Below are 25,632 nucleotides of genomic sequence, written 5' to 3' on the forward strand. Positions count from 1 at the left end.
TGTTCCTCAGGTAACTGTGAGGTGTTTCAATATTACAAGTGCGTTGCAGGGAATATAGATGTGTAGTGCTGTGTAAGTGATGCATGAAGTCATTTTCCCCAAGGGCGAAAGAGTCATGCACCAGAAATACGGTTGCATATGGGTAAATGGTGGGATTATTTGCATGCACAACACCGTGCCAGATCATGCAATGAATATATTGCTGTGATTGTATACCTTGAAAAATAAACATTAAAACACAGAGATTTGTTAAAAGTCACCCACAAGCCACAGAGGCTAACTGCAATGCTCAGTGTCCCAACACTCAACAACCCAAATAATAGCAGTGTAGTATACATAGTAAATAATTCTGCAGGTTATTAACTTTATAAATACAGAACAAAAACACAAACTTTGGGAACTATTTATGGTCCTACCATCAGGGAGTTATGGACTTCCTCCAACTGGCAAGATCCTAAGTTGTGACAGCCTCTCCTACACTCACAACTTGAGCCCAGGAAATAAATAAAAAAGAGAAGAAAATAAGTCATTGTTGATTTCTCTAAGCATGAGGAGTTGGGCACAACATTCAAGTCTTGGCAGTTCAACAATATAATCGCTACCCAGGGATTTGAAATTGGCATTTCAGAGTACACAAGTACATACAATGAGCCTGTGTGCTTTTGCCAAAGATTGTGGAATAGAGTCCTGTTAATAACAGCCAATTAGAAAAGTTTGTTGTCATTCGCTTTGTTATTTTAGTTACAAAAAAATGCGAATGGCATCTGCTTTTGTGTCCTGTCACAGTAGAATTTTGTTGCACCTCCAATATGGGGATTAAATAAGTATTTCTTCAGTGGAAAGTTGGCCCTCACATAAAACTGGGCTGTCTATGCAGTAGAAATATGAAAATATTTTTGTAATTGGTGCTGCATGACCAGAGAAAAAAAGGGGTGAGGTAATACTTTTTTGCTCAAAAGGGAGAAAACCTACAACAACCAGAATGCACTGCACCAGACCGGACCAGTAAACACCCACGCTGATGGGTGACCTGCTGTGAGTCATGTGGCGCTTGGTTTTAGCTCGTTGTCTGTTTTGAAACAGGAAACATACCAAAATGCAGAAGTACGATATGTAGTTGATACCACGACCCTAAAATCCAGCAGATGACGCATCTTTTCTCATCTGAGGGTAAATTATATATTATAATATTGTTCATTTGCATAAACTACCACTACTACTACTAACGTTGTAGTGAAACAAAGCTGGTTGGAAAAAAAAAGTTTCTGTTTAAATAAAGAATAAAAAGAACGTCAGTGCCAGAACATGCTGGATAAAGACTTTCCATTAGGAAACAGGACAATATAATACCATACATCATACAACACCACTGCGTTTCCATCTTGCAAGGTTGAAGGAACTCGTCCAATCTCCATAGTACACCGAGGATCAGGGAAAAAGACAGGGTTTTAGTCAGTAGTCCGCTGTGATAGGAGGTGAGGTGAGGTTGCATATGATGTATGGATTGTTCTATCTGTAATGATATTCCGCTGAATAAATGGTCTCAAGCATAATCAGCTTCAGTCAATATAATCTCCCTGTGAAGGTCTTCATTAATCTTACAGGCTATGGCTAATCATGTCCGTCTACTTGAGCCCCAGTGAGCGTCTCACCTACTTACTGTATGTTATTCTAATTCATTTTTCACGCCACAGAGGCTGCAGACAAGACCCAAGACTCACACATTGTCTCCAGTGCTGCTGTGTCAACTCAATGACCTAATACAAGTAGATGAGTTTCTCACTGTTTCCCCAGGTCTCCCCTCTGTTCACTTAAAACATGTCATCCTCTCTTAGCCTCACCCTCACCTCTGTTGTTGGTTTGTTTGCAGCTCAGGTCCCTTGTTTCAAATCCATGTAAGTCTCCTCAGTTGGCCCCGATATCTTAGATTTGAATGCTGAATTTATTTACAAAAATGTGATCTCTGTAAAGCCCACTTGTCTAACATACACACGATAATGACGACAAGGTAGCAGGAACGTTTGGCTTTTTGTTCTTTCTTCAACTATAAAAAGGCCATTGTATCCTCCGGTGATGTTATCGTGAAGTCGGTGTTAAGACCTGAAACGATCACCGATGGCATTACGCTAGAACTCCCTGAAATGCAGCAGGTGCAGCCCTTTCAACAACAATGAGTGTCTCTGATTTTGCACCCTCTGAAAGATAGGGATCAGTGGGATAGGCAGGGGTCATTGCTTTTATCAGATGAAGGTGACAGCTGACAAGAGCGAGTGCCTGTCGGCTTCAGTAGTCAAACAAACAAAAGAGACTTTTTTTTGTTATGCTGTATTTGTCAAGGTTTAACCCCAGTCGGGACTGTTTTGTTTTTTTCTTCCTGAGAAAAGGAATAGGACCATTATAACATGGATTTGACAAAATTGTATGCAGAATGTATATATTCCATATAGATTTATAAGCAGACCCTCATGAAACAGAGAAACCTAAAGAAACAAGAATAAACAGTTATTGACAATTAAAGGGTAGCTCCACCAATGTTATATATTGAAGTGTGTTTACAGGACTTGGGGAATACTACTCTATATATGAAATAACTTGAAGAATCTATTAAATAAAAAAAAGACAATATGTTAGATGTTTCAGTTTTGATTATTCAAACTCCATAACGAGTCCAGCAGTGTCAAAGGAGTGCAATGTTAGACTGCTTTTGAATCCACTGAATGACATCACCATAGAGTATAGTACTCTCTGAGGCCCGTAAATACTCTTTCATGTGTAAAATTGGGGGAGTTACCCTTTAATTTCATTAAATTGCAATATTCAAAACTCAGTTCATGCACACACTTTCAGTGTTTTCATTGACAAAACCATGCACATGCAACATACTCATACATTTATTTTTTCTGCTAATTTATAAATAAACAACTGAATGAAAAATGTAAAAAGAATCAACCAAAAATCTCATCACACCTAGCTACATCAAGTGCAATCCAATATGTCACCTTCAACTCTCCACAGACACTAATGGGGGATAGAGAAAGTATGAGACATACCTTTTCAGTATTATGCAGTACAATTAAGCAGCACCAAAAAAGCAGCCTTCAAAATGACATCACTGACACTGTGCCAACGTAACTGAATATGTCAGAATCGTGAAACCTTACCACAAAGCCATTTTCATATTAAGGAATGTAATTTCTCAAGCACTTTGATTACTAGACTAAAATCCTGTGCTCTGTGTTACTGAGTGTGTCACACATGCACAGTGATCAACACTCTGCTTGAATTCTTTTAGGACTGAGAGAAGTTGCTTTAACGCTGTAGGGAGAAGGGCTTGTGTGTTACTGTCATTTTTTATGTGATCCACTGCTCTCTTTGTCCAGTTCACTTGTCTTTGCTCAGGACTGCTAAGGGCTGAGAATGTCCAGATATCTAACAATTTCACTTTGATTGAGGGGACTATGAATGACCGCAGTTTCTGATGCGTCAGGAGAAATGTCAGTCTTTTTGTTCCATCTGTTACAGTGAGGCCACATTCGCAAATAACATAATCAATTTTGTTATCAATCAAGTCAAATTTACTTTACATGTATGTCAACTAGCAGTGAGACGATATGACGTGTTTACATCTCCAAGGAGAAATGAGCCTTTTTCGTTCTGATATTATTTTGAACCTTGACTAAAACAAGTCAGTGCAGCTGTCATCTTTTAACAGGATCAACTTATTTTATAACAAGCTGTTTCCTTGTCATCACTCAATGATTTTCTCACCCACACTTCAACTGTCACAGCAAACTGTCAGTCAAAGAGATGCTGGGTTGCACCAAGTCATATACCTTATAGATGCAACAAACTGACTAAAATCCAATGTGCTGCTGAGAGGCTGGTCTCAGTCAGATATACCAGCTGAGGTTTTTGTTCTGAAATCTCTCCAGATATGCATGACAGCACTGGACACTTGATAGTTAACAATTAAGCATTAATTTATCATAATTTACCATCCCTTCATTGGTGATGCACATAGCCAAGCATTGTCACCAGGGAGTCGCATGCCCCCTTCTCATTATTGGTTAAGTGACCATAATTGAATTAAACAGGATATAACTTGGATTACATTTATCATGTTCAGTCAATAATCTTGTTACTTCCCTAATTTCCTGCAAAGTGTTACTTCACCGCAGTGACAAAGGGCGAGTTGGCAGCAGCCGACACTTGAGAAGCCTTTTGAATTTCTACGGAGTAGTTTTGTGTGTCAGTGATGATTCAATTAAAAGGCATCTGTGATGTTTGTACACTGTAAGAATCTGTTACTTTCCTAATTTATAATGGAAACCTACCTGCTCTAATTTACTGTTATTTTCAAAGATGCTCAAATAAAGGTCCTAAGTGATGTGGGAGGGGTAAACTGGCTAAACAGAATCATTTAAGAGGTTAAGACCATACATTGGATCTGCATTATAGTGCTCAGGAAGGAAAAAAAAAAGACATGACAACAGCTTTTGCAATCTAAGAGGTACATGCTGACAATTCAATTAATCATAGGCAAAAGGGAGGACAATAGAATAAAAGGCCTTCAAACCCGGCAAAATTCTGTTGAATAACGCTCTTTCAAAAACATGGCTTTTGAGAAATGTTATAAAAAATAATTAAAAGTTAGGAAACCAATTGTTCAGGAAAGCCATTGTTCAGTACAGTATCTTTATATTTGAGATAATAAGTATGCTGTGTTGATGTTAGACATAACAAAATATGTTATTTTATCTGCATTTCATGGTTAGTGGGATTCACTCAACGGGGTTGAAACAAAACAAATAAAAGATTAAGTCTACTGTTACATTTTCTCTTATCACCTAGAGTTAATGTTTTGTTTGTTTTTTTTACTTTTCCAGCTATCAAAGGAAATAGTGAAGGATTCTGCTCTGTTAAGCCAGCCGTGTGCATCAGCAGTGGGAATGTACACCTCAACTGAGCTTATTCTCAGCGAGATACATTATTTAACTACCAACCAACTACTAATTGCTTTGCTTACCAATTTTCAAAGTCACAATACCTTTAATTTCAAATGCAGTTCCATATCCTGCTTCCCCCATAATATGTAATACAGTAATTGCCCGCTCTCCATTTGTAGATAGCAGTATTTTTGCAGCTGACAACTCCCCAAGGGCACATAATTATTTCTCAGTTTTGTTCAGTTCTTTCATAGCACTTTATCATGTAGTGCAAAATGCTCCCACCCCCCTTTTGCAAAACTCTGATTAGACTCTTGCTGAGCTTCAAGCTTCTCGTCTTCTGCATTTTTTTCTTTTAAGCACTATGTCTGAACAGAAATGGTTCCATATCATCAGCAATTTCAACTATTTGTTCCAGCTTTATTGTATAGCTGCTTTGGAAAAATATGTAATGGTGATGAGCTGTCATGGATTGACTAATTGTTTGTGAGTTGTTACTTTTATAGTATCATAAAAGACAACGCATTGGCACAATACCCTACATAAAGTGGATTGAATTCTTCAAAAGTACGTAGGAGAGGAGTGCGATGACAAGTGACAGCTCTAACTGTAGTTTACATTTCAGAGAGGATGTTATTCTGAACCTCCAAGGGAAGTTGTTTCTCTTCTGCTCTGTTACACTTACCATTTTATTCAATTTGAGACTTCGATGACAGTGATTTCTGCAATATACGGAGTATCTGTGGTGCCTTGCAAGAAGTGTATGATTTCACCAAAGGCATCATACATGCCTTTACACGTTGCCTCTAACGGCAGCGATATGCTAGATGTTCCAGAGAAAGACTGACTGTATGAAAGCTATAAAGGGCATTGTTTTAGCATTGTTCTATAAATAAGGACTACAGAACTGTTCACAAAAGAAGTTAGGGGCTTTATTAGTAATTAACTTCTTTTTAACAAGTCTCTTGGTGGTAATTTGGAAAATTATTGTTCCATTAAGTTGATCTTAAGACCTAAAGTGGAATAGATATCGGCTCACTGAGGCTTCAAAGCTCCAAATCTACACCTTGTTGCCTGACTTTTCTTCAGAAATCTTACATCACAGATACTAGACTCATGTTTTTCAGCAGTCTATTTATTTTCTGCAGACTGTAGGAGTGCCTTCTATGTTTTTTTTTTCCCACCTGTTTCATTCAGAGCTGTCTCTGAATCATGACACCTCCTTATTCTGCTGTCTGCCTTACTGTTCAGTAAGATTTATGTCATGTAGAACACTAGTTTGTTGAAGAATATCTTCGTACAATAGCATGAGAAAGTGACTTGAGCTTATCCGTCTTAAAGAGGAGGATGACAGTACAGAGAATACTGTAGATTACAGATGTTACAATAGGCTGTAACGGCTCAGGATTATATTAATAGGAGTTGACGGCTGGACCACTAAAAGCACAATACTGCAGAGAATTAATAGAAATGGGCCTGTGTGTATGTAAAGACAACCCAACTGCAAGAATAATTATTGTCATTGTACATTTCCATGGACCATGGACATGTCAAATTTGTATATTTCGTTGAAATGTTATGTTGTGGCAATGCTGTGCTTATGGTCTGGTTAGATTTAGGCACAAAGAACTATTTACTCAGGATTTGGAAAAGATCATGTTTTGGCTTAAATCACCTGGTTTTGTTGTCTCAAAAACAGCTACAAAATGTCCTAACCAAACACGAACAGTCGTCTCCTGCATGAAAGTCCTGTGTTTGATTCACCCGACCATCCACCCTGTCCTCATTTCTTTATACTACTTCACATGACTTCCTCCTTTGCTGCCATAATAATAAGTACAGCCAGCTGACAATAAACATTAATATGCGTCGTAATAAGCTACTTACACAGTGGACCTATATGGTTGTTTATGTGAAGAGGATGTATTATCAAACAAGAAACATCCAGATGTTTAAGCATTAGCACAAAGTTAGCATTTGCATGTTTCTTTTTGATTATAGGTACTTTTCCTGATATTTATCCAAAACACCATTCTTTGGGTGAAATTTATGTCTCCTTTGAGACCAGTTTTACTGAAAGTCATGACTATATGTGATGCAATTTTTCACTGTGTTTCACCTTTTTTTCCCCAGACTTCGCAAGAGCTGTTGCAGCACGGCCTATATCATATGCAGCAGTATTACGAATGAAACCAGACAGCTCGTCAGTGCTCAACTCGCGCAGCAGACCTCGACAACACCACAGTGGTGGGCTGGGCACTCCTGACTGGCCTGCTTTCTCCAGTCACCCCCTGTCAGCCCTGAGTCTGCTCGGCTCTCAGGAGGACTACAGAAGTGAAGGTAAAACTAATGGTGCAGTCAAACCCACAGTTTGTTTGCTCTTGTCTGAAGCAAAATTGAAAAGTTTTGCTTTGGATTTGTTAAAGTTCACATTCACACTTACAAACTGTACATAAAAGTCGGCTTCACAAATAGCTCATTAATTATACAATTCACTTTTTCTGCTGCATATATATATATTTTCTTTTTTTGCGGCTTTAGCCAAGGATAATGAGCACTAGTGTACTCTTTTTTTGTTATTTACTAGCTGTGGTGTTCATTTGTAAAGAAAACGAGAAGAGAGCACTGAAAATGAATTTCTGTAAGATGTTATTGTTACTGTAGATGTCAGATGTCAACATCTGCCTCCTTCTGTGATGATAACTTTGCAATTTTGTGTAATTTCCAGTTATTAGCCCTGGATCAGTTCTGACCATTAACAGTATAACATATGGACAGAAATTTAGGGAAGTGAAGCTAATGTGGCAGTGTCTTAAACGTGCTACTGGTTTCAAAATGAAGTCTGATTGTATGTAAGCTTATGAGAAAATGACCCTACTTCTCACTTGACTTTTTTCCTGCAGTAAACAGTTTCCCAATGAGTTTATTTTCTCAGTCGCTAGTTTCAAGTCTTCTTCAATACATGGCTGTATGTATACATGGCCAACCATGGGTGATGTCATGTGGGTTTGCACTTAATCTAAATTTTCAGTCTTCATGTGACCAGGAGGAGCCACGTGAGTTCAGATGACGCTGTCCTCACCTATTGAAACGAACCAGGCTAAAAAGGGTTTGAATAAACCTCTCCGACATGATTGGTGTGAATGTACTTCTTGCTATTTCTGCAGCAGTCTGCCATGTCTGGTCACACTTTCTGTCTGAAGGCCTCCTGCCTGTTTAGATTTGGTCTGGAAATGAATCTCACCTATCCATCATCACTGTGCATGGTCTGCAGTGACCGGGGTTGTGCCCTTTGTGAAATTGAAGTGGGATCACGGCAATATCCCGCTCTCTCTGTGTTCCTGTCAGTATAGAAGCTATAGATATGACGGATATCTTTGTCAAAAGGAAGATTTAATATCCCAAACACTCCATGGCAACAAGCTGTAATAAATCTACATGGGTCACTTCCTGACTCACAGTATGAATATTTCTGGAGGATACATTGACACTTTAATATATGATTAATATATGATATATGATTAATCACATCGTGCTTATTGCATCTGGAGTGCTTAATTAATGGAAATCTGAAGTAGCTGCTGAATTGGCAAAAGGACAGTGCACATTGGGAGTAATGAGTTAATCATATGAAAAGCAGGCAAAAAATAGGAATAACAACCTGCTTTTTTCATATTATTTTCTTTTTTTCTGTTTCAGTTTATTCCCTGTGTCTTCTTTTGTGCTTGTCTGTCTATCTTTCTGTCTTCTTAACTTTCTGACAGCATTATCACTATGTAGCCATAAAATGACTTACATCTCTATAACCAAGGTGAGAGTAATGCCTCTCCATTGTCAGTGGTGACAAGAGCATTATACCACTGGCCTGGATTGATGTTCAGTGGATGAAATGGATGCCAAAAAGTAATGCACCTTTCGTGGCTTAAAGGGGATATTGCTTTTTTGGCTTTGTGACTGACAGATGGCCATGGCACTTGAAGTTGAGTGATTTAAACTACGTCTATGCTTGTGTGTGTGTGTGTGTTTGTGTATAAAATACACAGACCATATGCCCTCAAGCACTGAAACCTGGTGTTTGCATCCAAACCTTTAATGTTTTTAAATGGTCACAAATATATATTATATGAGGACACAGCTCGAGTAATTAAAACTAGGTGTCCTAAAAAAAAGAAAATAATAATTAACTTTTTCAACTCAATGTCTGGATGCCTCCGATTGCATTGTCATGCTTTTACCACAGTTAATTACCTGCAGAAATAAGATGCTTGTACTACAGTTGTCCATTTATTAACCATATTGACATGAAGCTAATCCATGGTTGGTTCCACCTGTCATCTGAAGCAGAAAGCATAGCCCTCTTATGGCTCTCTGCAGTATACTATATATTATTTATTGATTTAGATGATACTGAACTGTAAACCAGAACTACAGAGCAGTCAGGAAGGACAACGACATTTTTTTTCTGTTTTGACTTTGTGCGCCGTCACACTGGATTTAAAATGAAACAATAACTTTCAGGTTAAAGTGCCAGCTGAGGGTGTTTGTGACAGCCACATCAGAGCCAACATTGTGGGAATAGTATCCCTTTTTGCACTTCATCATCTGATTTTAGGCAAAATAAATTAATTGGAAAATTGAACGTGAACTGGAAGCGATTATATTTAATGAAATGCACAGAGTACCTCAAAATACAATAGAATATATTATACGTTGGCCAAAATAACAATGACATGATATAGATCAATACGTCACAATATCTGTCGGACTAAAGAATGCAAAATACCGCTAAAAAAGCAAAGGGCAGGAGTGATGTATTTATTCACTGCATCACGGTGTCATTTTCACCGAATTTGACAGTGAGATGAAGAAACTGTATAAAATGTACCTTGACTTTTAGCTAGGTGCCTTTGTATCACACACACACTGACTGCAACGTGTCTATGTCCTTGTGTGCTATCAGTCCAGTGTAAAGTAGCTATAAACTGGCAAAAGACGAACTGCCAAAGGCAGAACAGTTCTGGAGTTAAAATGTTTGGTGGATGGATACAATTATGCCTCACTGAAATCAATGTGTTTAAATTAAGTTGACGCAGGAGGATGTAGTGACTGTTAAATCGCCAGTGTATCGATAATGATACTGCAAGAGGAAGCAATACAATATATTGCTCTATCAATATTTTGTCCCAACCCTACCCATGTACCCACAGACATCAGCAGGCACAGTACTTGCACTTGCTCTCCATTTAAACTGAAGCTCAAACCCAGAAACCTCACTGTTTCATTTGAAATAGAAATAATTTTATCATACATCATGGTCCACTCCACAAGCTAAACGAGGGCAGGTGGAGCAGGCTGGTATTATTGGATGTATGAAAGGATAGATAGACAGAGAGATGTGTGAAGAAATATAGAGATCTAGTGCCATTTTTAGGATTAGTAACACTGCAAGCACTGAATTGCTTTGCTTCATATGCACAGCAAGGTTTGCAACTTAATATTGATTCATTTTCCTCCGCTGATTAGGTTATTATTTCAAAAGCTTTTTATTTCCCTGCAGAATAGTAAATTGCTGACAAAGGGTTGGTGAGATTATACATACCCTGAGAAAAAGGCGATTCTTTTATTGTCATCAGATCAGTCTTAAATAGTGAGAAGTATTTAAGACTGGAGGTGCTGTATGTTGCAGAAGAAATGTAATACTCTATAAAATGATGTCTGTTTAAACAAACAGCATGAATATCAATATACTCTGAGGACTTAAGCTGCTGTGTTGTGGCATCACATGGAAACACAAGGAGCACACCACTATATGTTTACTGAGTTTACATCTCTCCTGAATTAATTTCATAGAGAAACGGTTCTTCTAAAGATCACACGATTCAGCTTTAACTTGTAGAGTCTGATGCAATATACCTAGAAAACCCCCGACGGTAAGTGCATCACTTCTGTGTTAACATGGGGCTGGATCAAAGAGTCGAGCACTCTGAAGGAACAGACGAGAAGTGCAACAAGGCCTGTCACGCAGAAAATACTACAGCAGCATGTATATTGATATGTGGGCGCAATTGTGCCAAGGAGTTCAAATCTTACATAAGAGCCACTTTAATTCACCAACAGGAGCAACTTGATCAAGAAACAGTGACACTTAAACGTAGTGTCACTTAAACGTAGTCATGCTTGTTGGTATTAAATAGCATTTCACAAATGTTACTTTATACAAACAATTGTAATCCAAGTTTGCAGCGCACAACTTCTTTCGGTCAATCATCTCAATCATCAGTTAAAAGACATTTTTGTGATGCCCTACCAGCCGCAATAACAACGCAAACTAGCTGAAACCAAACCAAACCTGCAGTCACTGATCACTAATCATGCACCAGTGAGTGAAAAGTATTGTAGTATGATGTAAATATTGTAATTTATATTTCATATATTTCATATGCTGTATATAATTTATATATTAATTTTTTATGACCATCCCACATGTATGATAATGTCACTGTTTATTATGTGCTTAACTTAACTAATGTAATGTTAATGATGATATCTAGTGACCTTTTTTAATAGAAAAAGTAATCAGGGTTTGCAAATGAGCTTTGGCAAGAACCCCCTATCGGCAACATTCCACATTCAATTCAATTCAATTAAACTTGATTTATATGGCGCCTTGCATGCAAAATTGCAATATACTATTACTTATTAAATAAATGTTACTGCAACGCCTTCTACACCAGTCAGACATCTTTCAATGATATATTTACACTTCTCACAGAGATGTTTTAATATATATTGATGTAACAAACTGATTGATGTTGACAGTGTTTTATATAGGCCACTCTCTCTCCGTTCATCTGGGTAGTGACATTATAAATCTTCTTCAAAACATTACATATTACATATAGAGCCATGCCTACTGACTCCTAATAATGCACCGCACCCTTCCAGACACAAGAACAGCATGAACATTGTTCCACTAAATACAGAGCACTCAGTAGTAAATTGCACCATGTGCCTTAATGACACTCAAAATGTCAAACTGTACTTTAAACTTGCACTATGTCATGACATGAGCGGCCTGTGATGTGGCTACAGCGCGGGTGGCAATTTTCTGGTGTGGTTATATACTAAGATTAATGATTCTTAGAATTAAAATCCTCTCAGCTGTGACATATATATTTGAAACAAGCTGTTGTTGTCATGTGGACACAATATTTTGTCTGTTTTATTACATTCATTTGTGCACTGTACACAAATGAATTTGTGTACTGTATTGAGTACAAGCATATTAATGCCCATAGATAAGAGCTACCTACAGTAAGTAATATCCAATATCTGAATCCCAGTTGGAGCCCTGTTTTTACCATAATGTCATTTTTTTTTTTCTGTAAAGCTTGATTTAAAAGAACAGAAGCCTGACACGGACTATTAGGAGGGTAGTAAACAATGTTGGAGGACTGACAGAAAAAAGGAAGGATTGTGTTGTTGTTACATTTCTGCCCTGACAATAAAAAAATTGCCTATTTTCAGCAGTAGGATGGTGAAAATTACTCTGTAAAAGGTCAGAAATAGATCAGTGAGAAGAGATGACAAATGGTGTGTTGGAACAAATGTTCTAACAGTGTTTTACTAATGTTTCATCCAATGTGGTTGTATTTCACTAGGCAACTTTGTTTGAACATTGCGGTCTATTTGTGACATTTCTAAACATTTATTATTCACCATATGAATCCTGTCCAACCAGGTTAAATGAATGATCACAAATGATGACTTGTAACTGGGGAAGTTCTTACCTTTCCTTTAGAAACACTTGACACGGCCTTCGTCTGGTTGAACAACATGAACATCAGTTATACAATATATTACAATTGTGTTCTCACCTGTCAAACAATCAGTTGTGTACTGCAGGATGCCATGCTGGTTATTGTCACTGTCTATTTTGTTGTTTATAATTCCATTACACTACGGAGCTGTACATCTTCAATTCCTCTTGTTTCCTATAATATACACTTACACCAATCAAACAGAGAGTAATAGAGAAAGTAATTGGACCTTAAAGCAGATGAGTGCTCATGCTGTGATAATTGCAATCAATCTTGTCTTTGTCTCTTTTTTTCCCCTCATAGAAAGTGAAGAGTTTGGGCCCGTTTTCATCCAGGAGCCAGACGATGTTATTTTTCCTTTGGATTCTGATGAAAAGAAAGTGGTGATGCACTGTGAAGCACGGGGGAATCCACCACCGACGTACAGGTGTGACATATATTTGTCTCTGTCCTAATTGCAGTCCTAACTCAGTCACAGCTCATTAGCTTGTCTTTCATCAAATATATTAAAAATCTGCTATTCTTCTTATATTTATCAGTTGGTACGTCAATCGGACCGAAGTGGATGCGGAGGCGGATTATCGCTACAGCTTCATTGATGGAAACTTCATTATTACTAATGCAAGTGAGATCACTGACTATGGGAAGTACCAGTGTAAAGCAGAAAACAGCTTTGGGACCGTCCTAAGTCGCGATGCTCTTCTACAGTTTGCATGTAAGTAGACTTTTTATTTATCCATTTAAACATCTTTACAATTCTACATGCTCAATAATAAATATGATATACACTTACACTGTACAGCAGGATGAATCTCTGTATGCGTTGGAAAAAAAAATCCAACCTTGGGGGGTGACAAACACGGCTCTCCTATGAACCAAATAATTAGCTTCAAGCTCTCTGTCTCTCTGAGTCAAAATAGACCTGTTTGGTTCCAGGGGTAAATAAACACTACGCTGTCTTCAGTAAGGTTTTGTTGCTGAGTTTGGTTCCCACCGGCTCCATCTGATACTGTTGAGTTGCTCTGCTAACAGGGTATGCGCCCTCAAATGCCATGTCTCAATGGTAAATGAGAGCAAAAAGCACATTTCTTCCCCCTTGTAATCCCCTGGACTAACTCCAAAACATCATCACAGGCAGAGGAAGCACGCGCACAGAGGCCAGGGGCACTATGCTCAGAGGAAAATGCATTGTTGGTTTTCTCTACAGTTTCCTCGGGAGCAATGACCATAATGCCCTTTTTGGCATGTCTACGGGGATATTACCGGCCTCACTCACTGAGCTGTTGCTAGAAAGTAAAGTACACGGTCTCATGTGTTGTTATGGGAACTTACAGTTGTTACAGAAATTACTCAGGAAACAAATGGCTATATTAGCCTGAAAGTATGTAGACAGAGAAAAAAAGGAATGGAGTTCTGTTTCATAAAAGCACTATTTTCTGCAGGCCAACAGGCCAAGTTTTTTTTTGTCTTTTCTTTTGTTTGTTCAGTATATATAAGCGTTAGCAAAAAAAGTGGACAGAAGTCAGAAGAAGACCTGTCCTAAATTAAATATAAGCCAGAATGCATTGGCAGGCAGAACTGCCCAGATGGTAAAGCACAGACACGCTTGAAAAAGAAAACGCTGCTAGTTTCTGAGGGACAGAAGCTGCACCTCAACCCTCATCTGTCCTCTCGACTGTCCAGATCTTTTCCTCCTCCTCTCTCTCCACTTGAGTCTTAAATCAGTATAAGAAGAAAATGTGTTTGATCTTTTTTTCTGAAAACTTGAACTCGCCTGAGATGAGCAATGTAACATGTAGGCACTCATCTATTAGTCTAAGCTTCAAGCTGAGACATCAGCAGCTATTTTTAGTTTTCCATATACTGTGCATTTGCTTGACACTATATTATCCATCAGATTGACATTGCCAATATGTAAGATTCTAGTCTTTTGCCAAAGATTTTGTTTAATGGAATCAGTGTGGAGCTTTGCAATTTTCTGTCTTCCTTGTACATTTAATTTATTGAAGTTTGAGTTTCTGTAGGAACCTCTCACTTCCTTATCTGTTTGACTATGATGACTACAGTTGTGCGTCATTCTGTCCCACGTAAAACAAAGCTAATGTTACCAGAGATGTCTCATATAGTGCAAATAATTGCCCTGATTTGTCCTGCTGAATATTTTACTGTTTTACAACATTTAAAGGATTAAAGAATGACTTCATATTGAAGGGTATAATATCCCATTTCAACAACCGTCGGCCGAGCAGCAACCAACATAACTACACAAGTATCTTAGTCTAGGGCTGGGCTTCTCAAAGTTGAATGTCTGTCTACATCTGTCAACAAGTCAGTCCGGACCCAGCCCATACCTCGAGTTATGAGTACAATAATTCAAATGTAATATTTTCTATTCTGAAATAAATTTTATGTTGAACAATAAATTGTTAGTGGCGTAGAAAACACAGTGAGCTGGAGATCATTCATAGACCCTGTCCTGATATGAATGTAGCTTTAATTCTACATCATTATAGCAATGTTGACTGCTTGAGAGCATTCACATATTCACATCACACTTTGAATATGTATGTATGTAAATATAAATATTTAATGTAAATATGTAATGTACATATTTGAGAATGTGCAACTAGTGTAGTAACATATTGCATTGTTGTCATTTCAATCAAAAGAGACTTCATGACTTAATTTTGAGTAAATACTTTTTTTTTTATTGCCACGTATGAAATCAGATGAGAAATATTAGTGATAATACCCCCTGCAACTCCATTTCATTTTAAGAGGGGAGGTGAAGTTGTGAGTAGTGTATGAAAACCTCCCTGGTGCAGCCTGGACACTGGCGGTGGTGATGGGATGAAGATGAATGGTTGGAGATCTGGATGTGATGAGGTGGAACTCTGATGAACTCAACCTGGGCACTGGACATGATAAATTGGAAGTGAATGTGGAGGAGGATCGCATCGATTTCACACTGAAATGACAGCTGACAACAGTAGAGAGTAGCACAGCCAGTCATGTTGTTGCTGTCAAACTTAAAGTTTGGGTTTGGGGCCACTTAAAGTTTGACAGCAACAATATGATTAGCTGATTTAAATCGTGGTGAAATCAGGTTGGTTTCACTGAAAGAGTGAGTGTCCATCATCAGCTGATTAAGTTGTAAATGAATGGATTAAGATAGTCTTACTGATTGAGTTGAGCTATTTTGACTCTGTCTTACACTTTAATGTGTGTTGCTTTAGGTTGTAAGTGGGTTTATTAAATGTTATTTCATTATCACTGATCGTTCTGGACTTCTAACCTTGAATAAGAATCAGCTGTGCATCTTTGAGTATTATGTTTGAGAGCCCCTGGTCTAGCGCCTTTAAAAAAACGTGGTTTTTATTTGGCTAATTGCAGTTGTTCTAATATGTGCCTTGGCAGAAATGTTAAAACTGAATGAAGTCATCAAGAATATTAAGGCTTACGCAGCGGACATGTCTGGGATGATTTTTGGTTGATTGGCAGGTGTGTCAGCTGAGATGATGGCCACTTGTTTATCACACATCAGCTTCGCCTAAGCACCTTTACACAAAATTGGATTTTCTAGTTCCAATAACAGACGGATCAGTCAGTATCCTGTTGCTGAGGGGCGTGACAGGGTGTAATGTGGAAAGATGCTGCACAGACAGACTGTGCCAGGTTTTCTAAGTATTAAAGAAAAAATAGCTCATAATCAAGTCAAATTCTTCCATTACTATTCAACTCTTTTTGCCAAATCACAGCATTTCTTGCAGTGCAGCACAGAAGCATATTCTCTGTGGCCTGGGGGGTTTGGAGCCACAGCCCTGAAAGTATCACTCATTGAATAAACATGTGTGACTATCTTACTTCTACTACTGAGTCAGCAACAAATCCCACATCTCACCAGCTGTTGTTGTGGTTAGACCTGAAGAAATGTCCATGTGTGAAAAATAATTATTTTTTGCAAACATAGTATACACACAGTATCAACATAAATTTAAAGAAACACTGAAAGCATTATTTGTTCTATGTGTGGATATAGTTTAGATGGAAATACTTTATAATAAGGTTACAAAAAGTAAGCGATGATGCACTAGTTCACCACTCATGATGATTTAATGCCTGAATTAATGCAGGATGTGTCATGAGTTCTGTTCACCTTAACAAATGATCAAGTTACTTTGACTTCACCTGATTAGTTCACACTTAGATCATCAGTTAAGCAATGTTAATTCACAGTCTATACATTAATCGATATGCTTTGATTTAGCTGGATTTCAGCATGATAAAGGTTTATTTTATTTTTTTTATGTAACTGTTTGCATCTGATGACCAGTTTGATATTCATCATATTTCTATGAAAACAGGCACTGCTTTCAGAAAGGCTGAGAATATACATGGGTCTGAAGTTAAATGTAACTGGAATCCAGCTAATTTGGTACAACAGCAGTTATGTGAAACTGTGAATTACCTTTCCTTAACTAAAGATCTATTAGGTGTGAACTAATCACATTCAATGATAGTGACTTCATAATTTGTTAATGGTGAGCAGGGATTTAGGTTAAATCCTGCATTAATTAATGCATTCAATTATTATGCATAATGCATTAGTTCAGTGTTACTTAAACATACTAAAATTAACTTATAACTGGTTATGAAACAGTCTCAGTGTAATACTAATGACTGGGTTGGATTCCAGCGTATCAGGGTTGGATAAGTCATAAAACTAAATTATATTAATGGCAGAGTGCTGAGGATCAACTGAGGGGTCTGACGAAAGAAGCTACAGCACAGACACCAAAACAAGTTTTCCTTTTTTTCACCATCGTCATATTACGGTTATTGATCTTACATAGCCACAGATATATAATCTCATTGTCCTGCATCCTGAAACAGCTATGTATAAAAGAAACATTTCCCTTAGGAGACAGTGTACTCATACCACTTTTGTCCACAGGAGCTGCTAGAATCAACACAATTTGAAAGTTCCTTATACAGTCACTGCTTTAAGTTAAAGTTACGTTTAAATTTGTATCCTCATTATTAAAGTGTTATTGTTTAGACAATAGGTATTATGAATGTTAAAGATCAGTGAGCTTAACTTGACATTAGAGTTCAATAGATGTCGCAGCCTTCTGAATTTCACCAAGCTGTGCTCAGAAAATGTATCCAGTCATTTCATCCCCTCACCAAATGTGTTTTTCTTTTAATTTCATCAGAGGCTGTTTTGCATATAAAGTGACACAGTCGTCTGACTTTGTCTTCATGTTTTTTTGCAGATCAAATATTCAGCAGCATCAATGTGTAATGTCTCGTTCCCAGCCTACATTTCTTTAAAATGCGACCCTTCAAAAGGCTAGCCACAGAAACAAAGAGAGGTGCCCTGCAGCACACATTGGGATGCAGAACCTTCCCTCTCTCTTTCAGCATAACAAATGGTGGGCATTTATCACTCAGCGTGGAGCTCAACTTTTTCCCCTCTTTTCATGTTGCCTCTGCACAGTTTCATGCACTGACACAGTTGTTGACTACTTTAACTAGTTCTGATACACAGGTGCTATTCTTTTCCACATTAGCATTAGTGTTTTAAAGAAATAATTACCTGCTTTTAATACTTAGAATATAATGAACTTAATTATCTTGCGTTACACAATCCGTGCACAGTGAGACATCACATGCAGTCAGCAGGCTCCTTTGGTTTTAAAAGGTGAACATTATTCTCCAAAATACAAACTACCTGTTATAATTTCAAAGAGGGCACGCTAAATCTTGCCAAAGGTTGAAACTGCCTGTTCCACTCCACTTTACCCTCTGGTCCACAGGGTTGTTAAGTCAAGCTGGCGAACAGAGCACAGCCCTGTTTCATGCAGGGAGTCAGGGAAGAGGTAGAACAGACCAGCCAAAGTGCATGAGGAAAGGTTCAGTCAAAAGCTTGCCATATTCTATCCACTGGTCATATACCGTGCTCCTGCGATGTTTCAGTAGGATGCTTTCTCTTTCTTTGTTTTGAAATTCTGAGCTGCTGAACTCACACTTGGGCTGTTTTTCAGCCGTGACTTTGAAGGCAGCAGGCAGAAAGGAGGCCTCTGATCTTTCTCCCCAAAGAGTTCTTCCCTCTCTGCAGACGTGAGTCTGGCTGAGGCTCAGGTATCGAGCCACTCTGAGCAGTACAGTAGTAATGAAATTAACGGGATGCTTTGAATCGAGCATTGGAAGACCCACACGCACGCCCCACTCTAAAATGTTCTACAAATCTGAAATGATCAGTCGTTAATGCCCATTGATTGAATTCATACTGATCTTGAAATAACTAATTTGCATTGAGCACCTGCTCCTGCGCTTGCTGCAAATTACATCACTGCGTTTCTGGATTTTAAACATTTATACGGACATATGTTGACTTGTAGTTTTTGAAGATTCTTTAATGGCTGCGCTGTTTTTACATTATTAAAAAGTCATTAATATTGATTCACTTACATAACTGTGGTTTCCAAAGGGAAATGATAGGTCATTTGAAGTTTCATTTGAACCTCATCTCCTGGTTCCGTAACATATGAAGGCTTCTTACATGTATGTCTTATTTTTGAAACACCAGCTTAGTCTTTGTTTGTTTGTTTTATATTTGCATGTTTGGTGAATATCGCTGTGTTGCTTCTATAATGCACTTCTCGCATGGCAATCATATAGAATTGTACATTCATGTAGGTGGCTTTTTTTTCTTTCTCTGTTTTTCTTCTCCACTATTTCCGCTAAACATGACTTATTTATTCCCAACAACCCGTGTTGCTGTAGCCTGAAATATAAAATGTATAATTTCTCATGTGCCTAGAGATGTTTCCCAGGAAAGACCTCCCCCATTACTGGCTGTTTTCAACAAGTGTAATGGGTCGCTCAAACTGGATATACTGTACTGTCGGTTGAATTGTTATCATCCTATACGTGTAGCAGTTGCTTCTATAGAGTATTATCATGGAAATCACATAAAGATGAAAATTGCTTTCACTTAGAGGATGAAGAAGTATGAGAAGAATTGAGTTTCCACAATAAGTAGCCTTGTTCGAATCATTGAAGGGAAAGGGATATCTGCGAGACACTACTGGTTTCTGATGAATACAACAGTTGTGTTTTAGGTCAGCAATTACTATTGTTGTACTTTGGTCCTCAGACAGTAGTTGTTTCTGTCTGTATTTGTTTAATTACCTATTTACTCACACATTTATTTCATTACTTACGCTCTTTATTAAAAAAAAAGAAAAGTCTATAAAGCAAATCTAATGTCCATTTTCTCATGAACCCTTTCACGCATGATGTCAGCTACAGTGGACAGATATTTGGAAGCCATTTTTAACTATCTTGTCCCCAGAAGCCTTGTCCATAATTCCATTTGATTATTATCTTGTAACTCTTGTTCGATGCAGCATTATAAGTTCAAAATGGCAGAAGAGAGAGGAGACACCAAGTACCTCTGGAATAATAGTTAAACCCTTTATTTCTCAGAAAAACCAGACTGGTAAAAAATATTTTTCAACTAAGCAAGGTGTTCGAAAATAGTTTTATCCAGAATTTACATTTTTCATTTACATTTTTTCCTCTAAATGAAAACACATCTGTCCACTCCAGTGAACGACATGCGTTAAAGGGTAAATTCTGCCTATTTAGATTCCACCTTTTTTTGTATGTTTTATTTAAAACGATGATATAATTTACACTTGAATAGTTTTATTGAACAGTTTTATTAAATAGTAAGACAAAAATCCACTGGAACTGACAGATGCTCTTTTAATCACAGTGAAATGATTTGCAAGAAAAATATTAATTAAATCTGGATTAAAGTCTTTCTATCCCCTTATTCAGTTGAAAAAATTGTCTGGTTTTCTGAAGTTATGCCTGAATCAGATTTTTTGCCATTGATGCATGATGTCCACTGCTGTGGACATTTAGTAGTAAGTGAGTCATGCATGAAAGGATTAAAGCTTCATTAGAGAACATAGATCCATGATAACTTATTATTTATGTTGTTCTGATGTTTGGATTCAAAAGGAAACAGAAGAAGACGGCAGCTACACTGACAATATGTCAGAGTGGTGGCAGCTGCTGGTGAATCAATAGTGAACATGGTGACAATCAGCAGCTCTCGATCTCTGTGCTCTGGTGGTACGTTGTTAAATAAAATAAATCAACACTAGTCACACATAGAAAATGGTCCAAGATGATTGGATTAAGTTTCACTTGCATAGCAGTCCAAGATAAGTACAATCACAAAATAACAAATCTTGGATCAATATAAAAACACATCATAATACGGACAATCCAGCAGCCCCCAGTTTGAATAAAGGAAAAATAACATTGAATTAACAGTCCAATCTGTGGGGAAATCAATTTCAGGTAGAAGTTTCAGTCAATCATAGTTGATTTTAGATAACATTGGAAGCCAGACAAGGTATCTACAGTCATTTGCATTTCAGACATTTTACCCTCCAAGTTGCACATTGTCTCGAGCTGATAAACTGTCTGTTCAATGTTGGACCTGCCTTGTGTGAAGCACAGGGAGTGGTCGGCATAGGAGATTGATTTGTGTTGTGGATTGGATGCTTTCAAACCAGGTTGTCTTACTCTCCTGGGTGATTCTACTGAGAAAAAGTGCAGCATCACACATGAAATATTTAGACTTTTAAATGATTTAAATCAATCTTTTGTTTTGCACATTTTTTGTGTACTTTTATCTTCTTTTCTTTTGATATAAAATGGTTTGAAATAGTTCCGTGACCAAAATAAAATACAACTCAGTGCTTTAATGGGGAGGAAAAGGAGACCACACTGGTGTTTTGAAAAATACGGAAATGCATTTTGACAGGAAATTGACTTTGTGTTACATTTTAAGATGAGGGCCGTGAACTATGATCATTATTAAATGTGCCAGAAATTTAGACGAAATGCAGGTTCCACAAGTACCTCAGAGGCATAATTATCCAACAGTTCCAGGGTAATTGTAAACAGTGCCCCTCAAAGTGATGAAATGAAAGTGGTGGAGACACAGAGACCCGCCCTGGGTCAGCAGCCTGTCGCTTGATTTCCACACTTTGGCTTTGCTTCAGCCAGAAATTAAGCAGACAGTTTTTGGTTCAAGAAGGCTGCAGTTCTGGGATTTCAGATGAAACCTTCTTTGTTTTACTGCCACTTTACAGCCAGGGAAAACAAAACCGGCATCATTAATATATTCAACAAAAATGCCAAGTTTTGTTTAGAAAAAGTGATATCATATCAGGAATGATTTAATGTAATCATTTATTTAGTTATAGTGCATATATTTATATAATTGATACTTCCAAACAGCATGAAAGCTCTGCAAATGTTAACTGAGAAAATATCTAAATTTCATTCAGTTTGCAGCAATTCTCTTCTCAAGACACCAGTTCTAAAAATGAACCACTGGAAGTGTATTTAACTTAACTATCACTAAAAGTGTAAGTACTGCAGTCAGCCTTTGGACGGCAGAATGCATCACCTCAACGCAGCATGTCAACCTCAACCATTTCTTAACCATCGTTAAGGTTAATCACTTTGCAGGAAATGTGTTGAACACATGACCAATCCCAAAGCACAACCATTTAAAATCAAACAATGGACAAAAAAATGTTCTTATGCAACACAAAATTCAAGTCTGTTGATGCATTTTGTTCTTTTTTATATTCATGAATCATATGAATAAGAAGAAAATTGGCTGTAAGGACAAAATAAACGTTCTCACAACCACTTTGCTGAGATTATCTTTGTGTACTTTTCCAGATCTCCGCGCTTTCAGTGGAAAGACCAGAGGTGGCGTTTCTGTGCGTGAAGGCCAAGGTGTGGTACTCATGTGTGCCCCTCCTCCTCATTCACCAGGTAAGAGTTTCGACCTTCAGTCACAGATGTAAGGAATGTTCTTTTCTCCTCACTGCTTTTAGGATTGTCAATAAACTCATCACTATTCATCACGATCCCTATGACAACAAGCAGTTATTACCGTGCCAAGGTGAGCGATTGTTCCCATTATTTATTTATTTATTTATTGCATTGTGTTTTGATGGTTAGTTTTTCTACCCGTCCGCTCTCCTGTCCATCCATCCATGCTGTTCAAATAACGTGATAAGTTACAGCGACAGCAGAGCCCGAGCACAGATTCTCAGAGATCAAATTTGCTGGATCATTAGAAATGAAAAGAAATGTTACACAGCCAATTATTTCACATAGCAAGAGCATAGACACCGCTCTTTAATGGCATATCTTGAATATTCCTCTCTGCAGTTGTCCTCCTAATGTAAGCTCTTATGTGAGCCATGAATCATCCAGGCTTTCTGTTTGCATCAGCTCTGTCGTACCGCTGCACTGCACCCATGGGAATGTTTGCCAAGTGCTCTTCAGCACCCGCTTCCATTTCTGGCTGCCATTTCCAATGATACGATAGCGGACCAGACAGTCAGTGACAGTATAGCTGATTAAAGAGACACAATTAATGATTAACAATGCTTAATGATTGACAGATGAAAGCGAGTGGTGTAGGTGATTCTCATCCTCATAGTTTTCCACTGATCACGGCACAGTTGTTGCGTTCCCTCCAGAAGTAGGTGTGTTATTTTTTTACACTGCATTTACAGGTCGAACCCCCGATACATACCACTGTTTACACTTGAATGGTTAAAAGCGTGATTGACATAAAAACAATTGAATCAAACACTGGAGATGATGTCACGGAGTGAGCTCAGCATAATGGAAGTAATGATTTTCTGTCATATAAGGTTTGTTACAGTCTTGCTGGCATAAGCTGTAAAATTGACCCAGATTTCAATCACGATGACATGTTGTAAGACCCACATGCTGGATCAATACAGAACATGTTACAAAAATATGTTATTAAATCACTCAAGCGTTAAAGATGCAATGTAGAACAATGGGACTTTATGTCAGACACCATTAAATAACCTCAATACTAAAAGTCTGGTGTGGTGTAACACTGCAGTGAGTAACTGCAATACTGTTAACATTTGCATTCTTGTTTTTGTTCTCTGAAAAAGCTAAATTAAATGTGGCAGAGGTTGTCAAATCAGCATTTATGAACCAAAGAGGGTAAACAAATAAGAAAAGACACACATGATCAGCTCTACAAAGTGATGCTTAAAACCAAATTGCGATCAAAGGTTTTGGAAGCTCTCCTGTTCCCTTTCACAAAGTGTAACCTCAGTGGAATCCAGAGTTATTGAGGCAACCTTGGTTAACAGGGTTATTTATCCATACAAACTGTGGTCTTATAGTAATCCTGCGACTTCAGTAAGATAACGTTGCTTCAGCCAGCTTTGTCTCATACAGATTTTTAGAATATTGACTTCTTATATATTAGTACATGGCAGGCCGGCCTCAGCAGGCTGTTGAGCCTTTATTTTTGTGCTTATTTTTCATGTTTACAGCTTATGCTCAAATACACAACAGGTATGATTATAATTTATTTCTTCAACATTGTTGACATACAATGAAAAATGATCTCCAACAACTAAAACAATCTTTTTTTTTTTCTTTTTTTTTTAAATGCCACAGCCATGAAATTTGCTGGTGTGATGAATGCCTGGGTGAGTCAGAGCGTGTCACCATTGAAACTCAGATTGTGTAGGGAGTGTTGAACAATGTTTGGGTTAAAGTGGTTGCGGTAGGATTCAAAGACATTAAAGTGCAACTTAAATGAGATAGGTCTCATGACTGAAAATAATTTGGAATCACTGAGACGTGAAAAGTTTATTATTTTCCATTTCATGGCTTTGAGCGCGTGTGCTCAGCTTTTATGTGTCTTTGGTAGATAGTGTTTTACCTTTATGAAGCTAAGGTATGCTGACATTTGAATAAAATGTATTAGAACTCAGGTGTTTTTGTTTATTATTGTTTGTAATAAAGATTGTATGTTTGCTTTAATATATTTTCAGAGTACAGTTGCTTACAGTTGAAGGTGATATGACCCATAGCGATGTATCCATGGTTGGCAGAAACGTAAACTGCCAACATTTTGTTTTGGTGACTCATCTGTGATTCAGTTTTCTTATTGTAGCCACTCTGAGCTCACTTCAACTGTTGAATTGAGTTCAGATCTTTCAGATCTGAAGTCCTTTGTAACGGAAGTTATTCATTATTTACCAAGATGACATTGATAGTCTAAAGAAAATAAAGCCGTCTCTTTTTTCTCAAGAACAGACATATTATGGATGCAGAATCAAAGAGCTGTGAAGTATTCTTAGGTAACGCTGAATAGATTCATTCGACCTTGAGTTTGATAGATATACCTCTTTTTAATATAATGATGGATGTGGGTCTGTAGAACTGTGCACAATAGACACACAGCAAACAACATGTTGTCAAGGTCTGCTTTATGTTTATCAGAGTCACAGTCCATCCATACATCCACATTATTCCTTTTTTCCTATTCAGGTTCCCTTTGCAAACTACTTCTGGCTCATCTCTACTTTTTGGCTTTTTTCCTGCAAACCCACATAATTTGTTCTAAGCAATTGTGTAATCTTTCTTTTTGAACAATTTTCTCTTGTATATCAGCATGCATTGTGAAGAATACTAAAGACGCGAGCACATCTGTGCTGCCAAGTCTGCACTTTTATCACACACTGTTATTCATGAATAAAATATAAAAGATTCAACCTAGATGCAAATAGCTTCATAATCTTTCAGAGATTATTAGTCATTCAGTCAGAGAAATACTTTCCTGTGCACAAACACACAACAGAGCTCACTGGATTCAGTCCACACTGGATTCCCAGTTATCATACGCCAGTTTTACCTTTCTGATGGTATCACCAATTAATTAAAATAACATCGCTGCAAACAACAGGCTCATT

At 37.7% G+C, this 25,632-nt stretch overlaps 1 protein-coding gene across 1 annotated transcript in view; it reads left to right on the plus strand.

The window, feature by feature from the left end:
• Window positions 1–7,117: 7,117 nt before the first annotated feature.
• cntn5 (contactin 5) overlaps window positions 7,118–25,632 on the plus strand; it is a 62,462-nt gene continuing 43,947 nt past the window's right edge. The window contains exons 1-4 of the mRNA XM_073488252.1: window positions 7,118–7,286; window positions 13,070–13,193; window positions 13,306–13,481; window positions 22,550–22,645. Of these exons, the coding sequence (XP_073344353.1) occupies window positions 7,133–7,286; window positions 13,070–13,193; window positions 13,306–13,481; window positions 22,550–22,645 (550 nt within the window). The 5' untranslated portion in view covers window positions 7,118–7,132. The remainder of the gene's footprint in view (window positions 7,287–13,069; window positions 13,194–13,305; window positions 13,482–22,549; window positions 22,646–25,632) is intronic.

This window comes from Pagrus major, chromosome 2, assembly GCF_040436345.1.
Source record: "Pagrus major chromosome 2, Pma_NU_1.0".
In the NCBI taxonomy this organism is placed as follows: domain Eukaryota; kingdom Metazoa; phylum Chordata; class Actinopteri; order Spariformes; family Sparidae; genus Pagrus; species Pagrus major.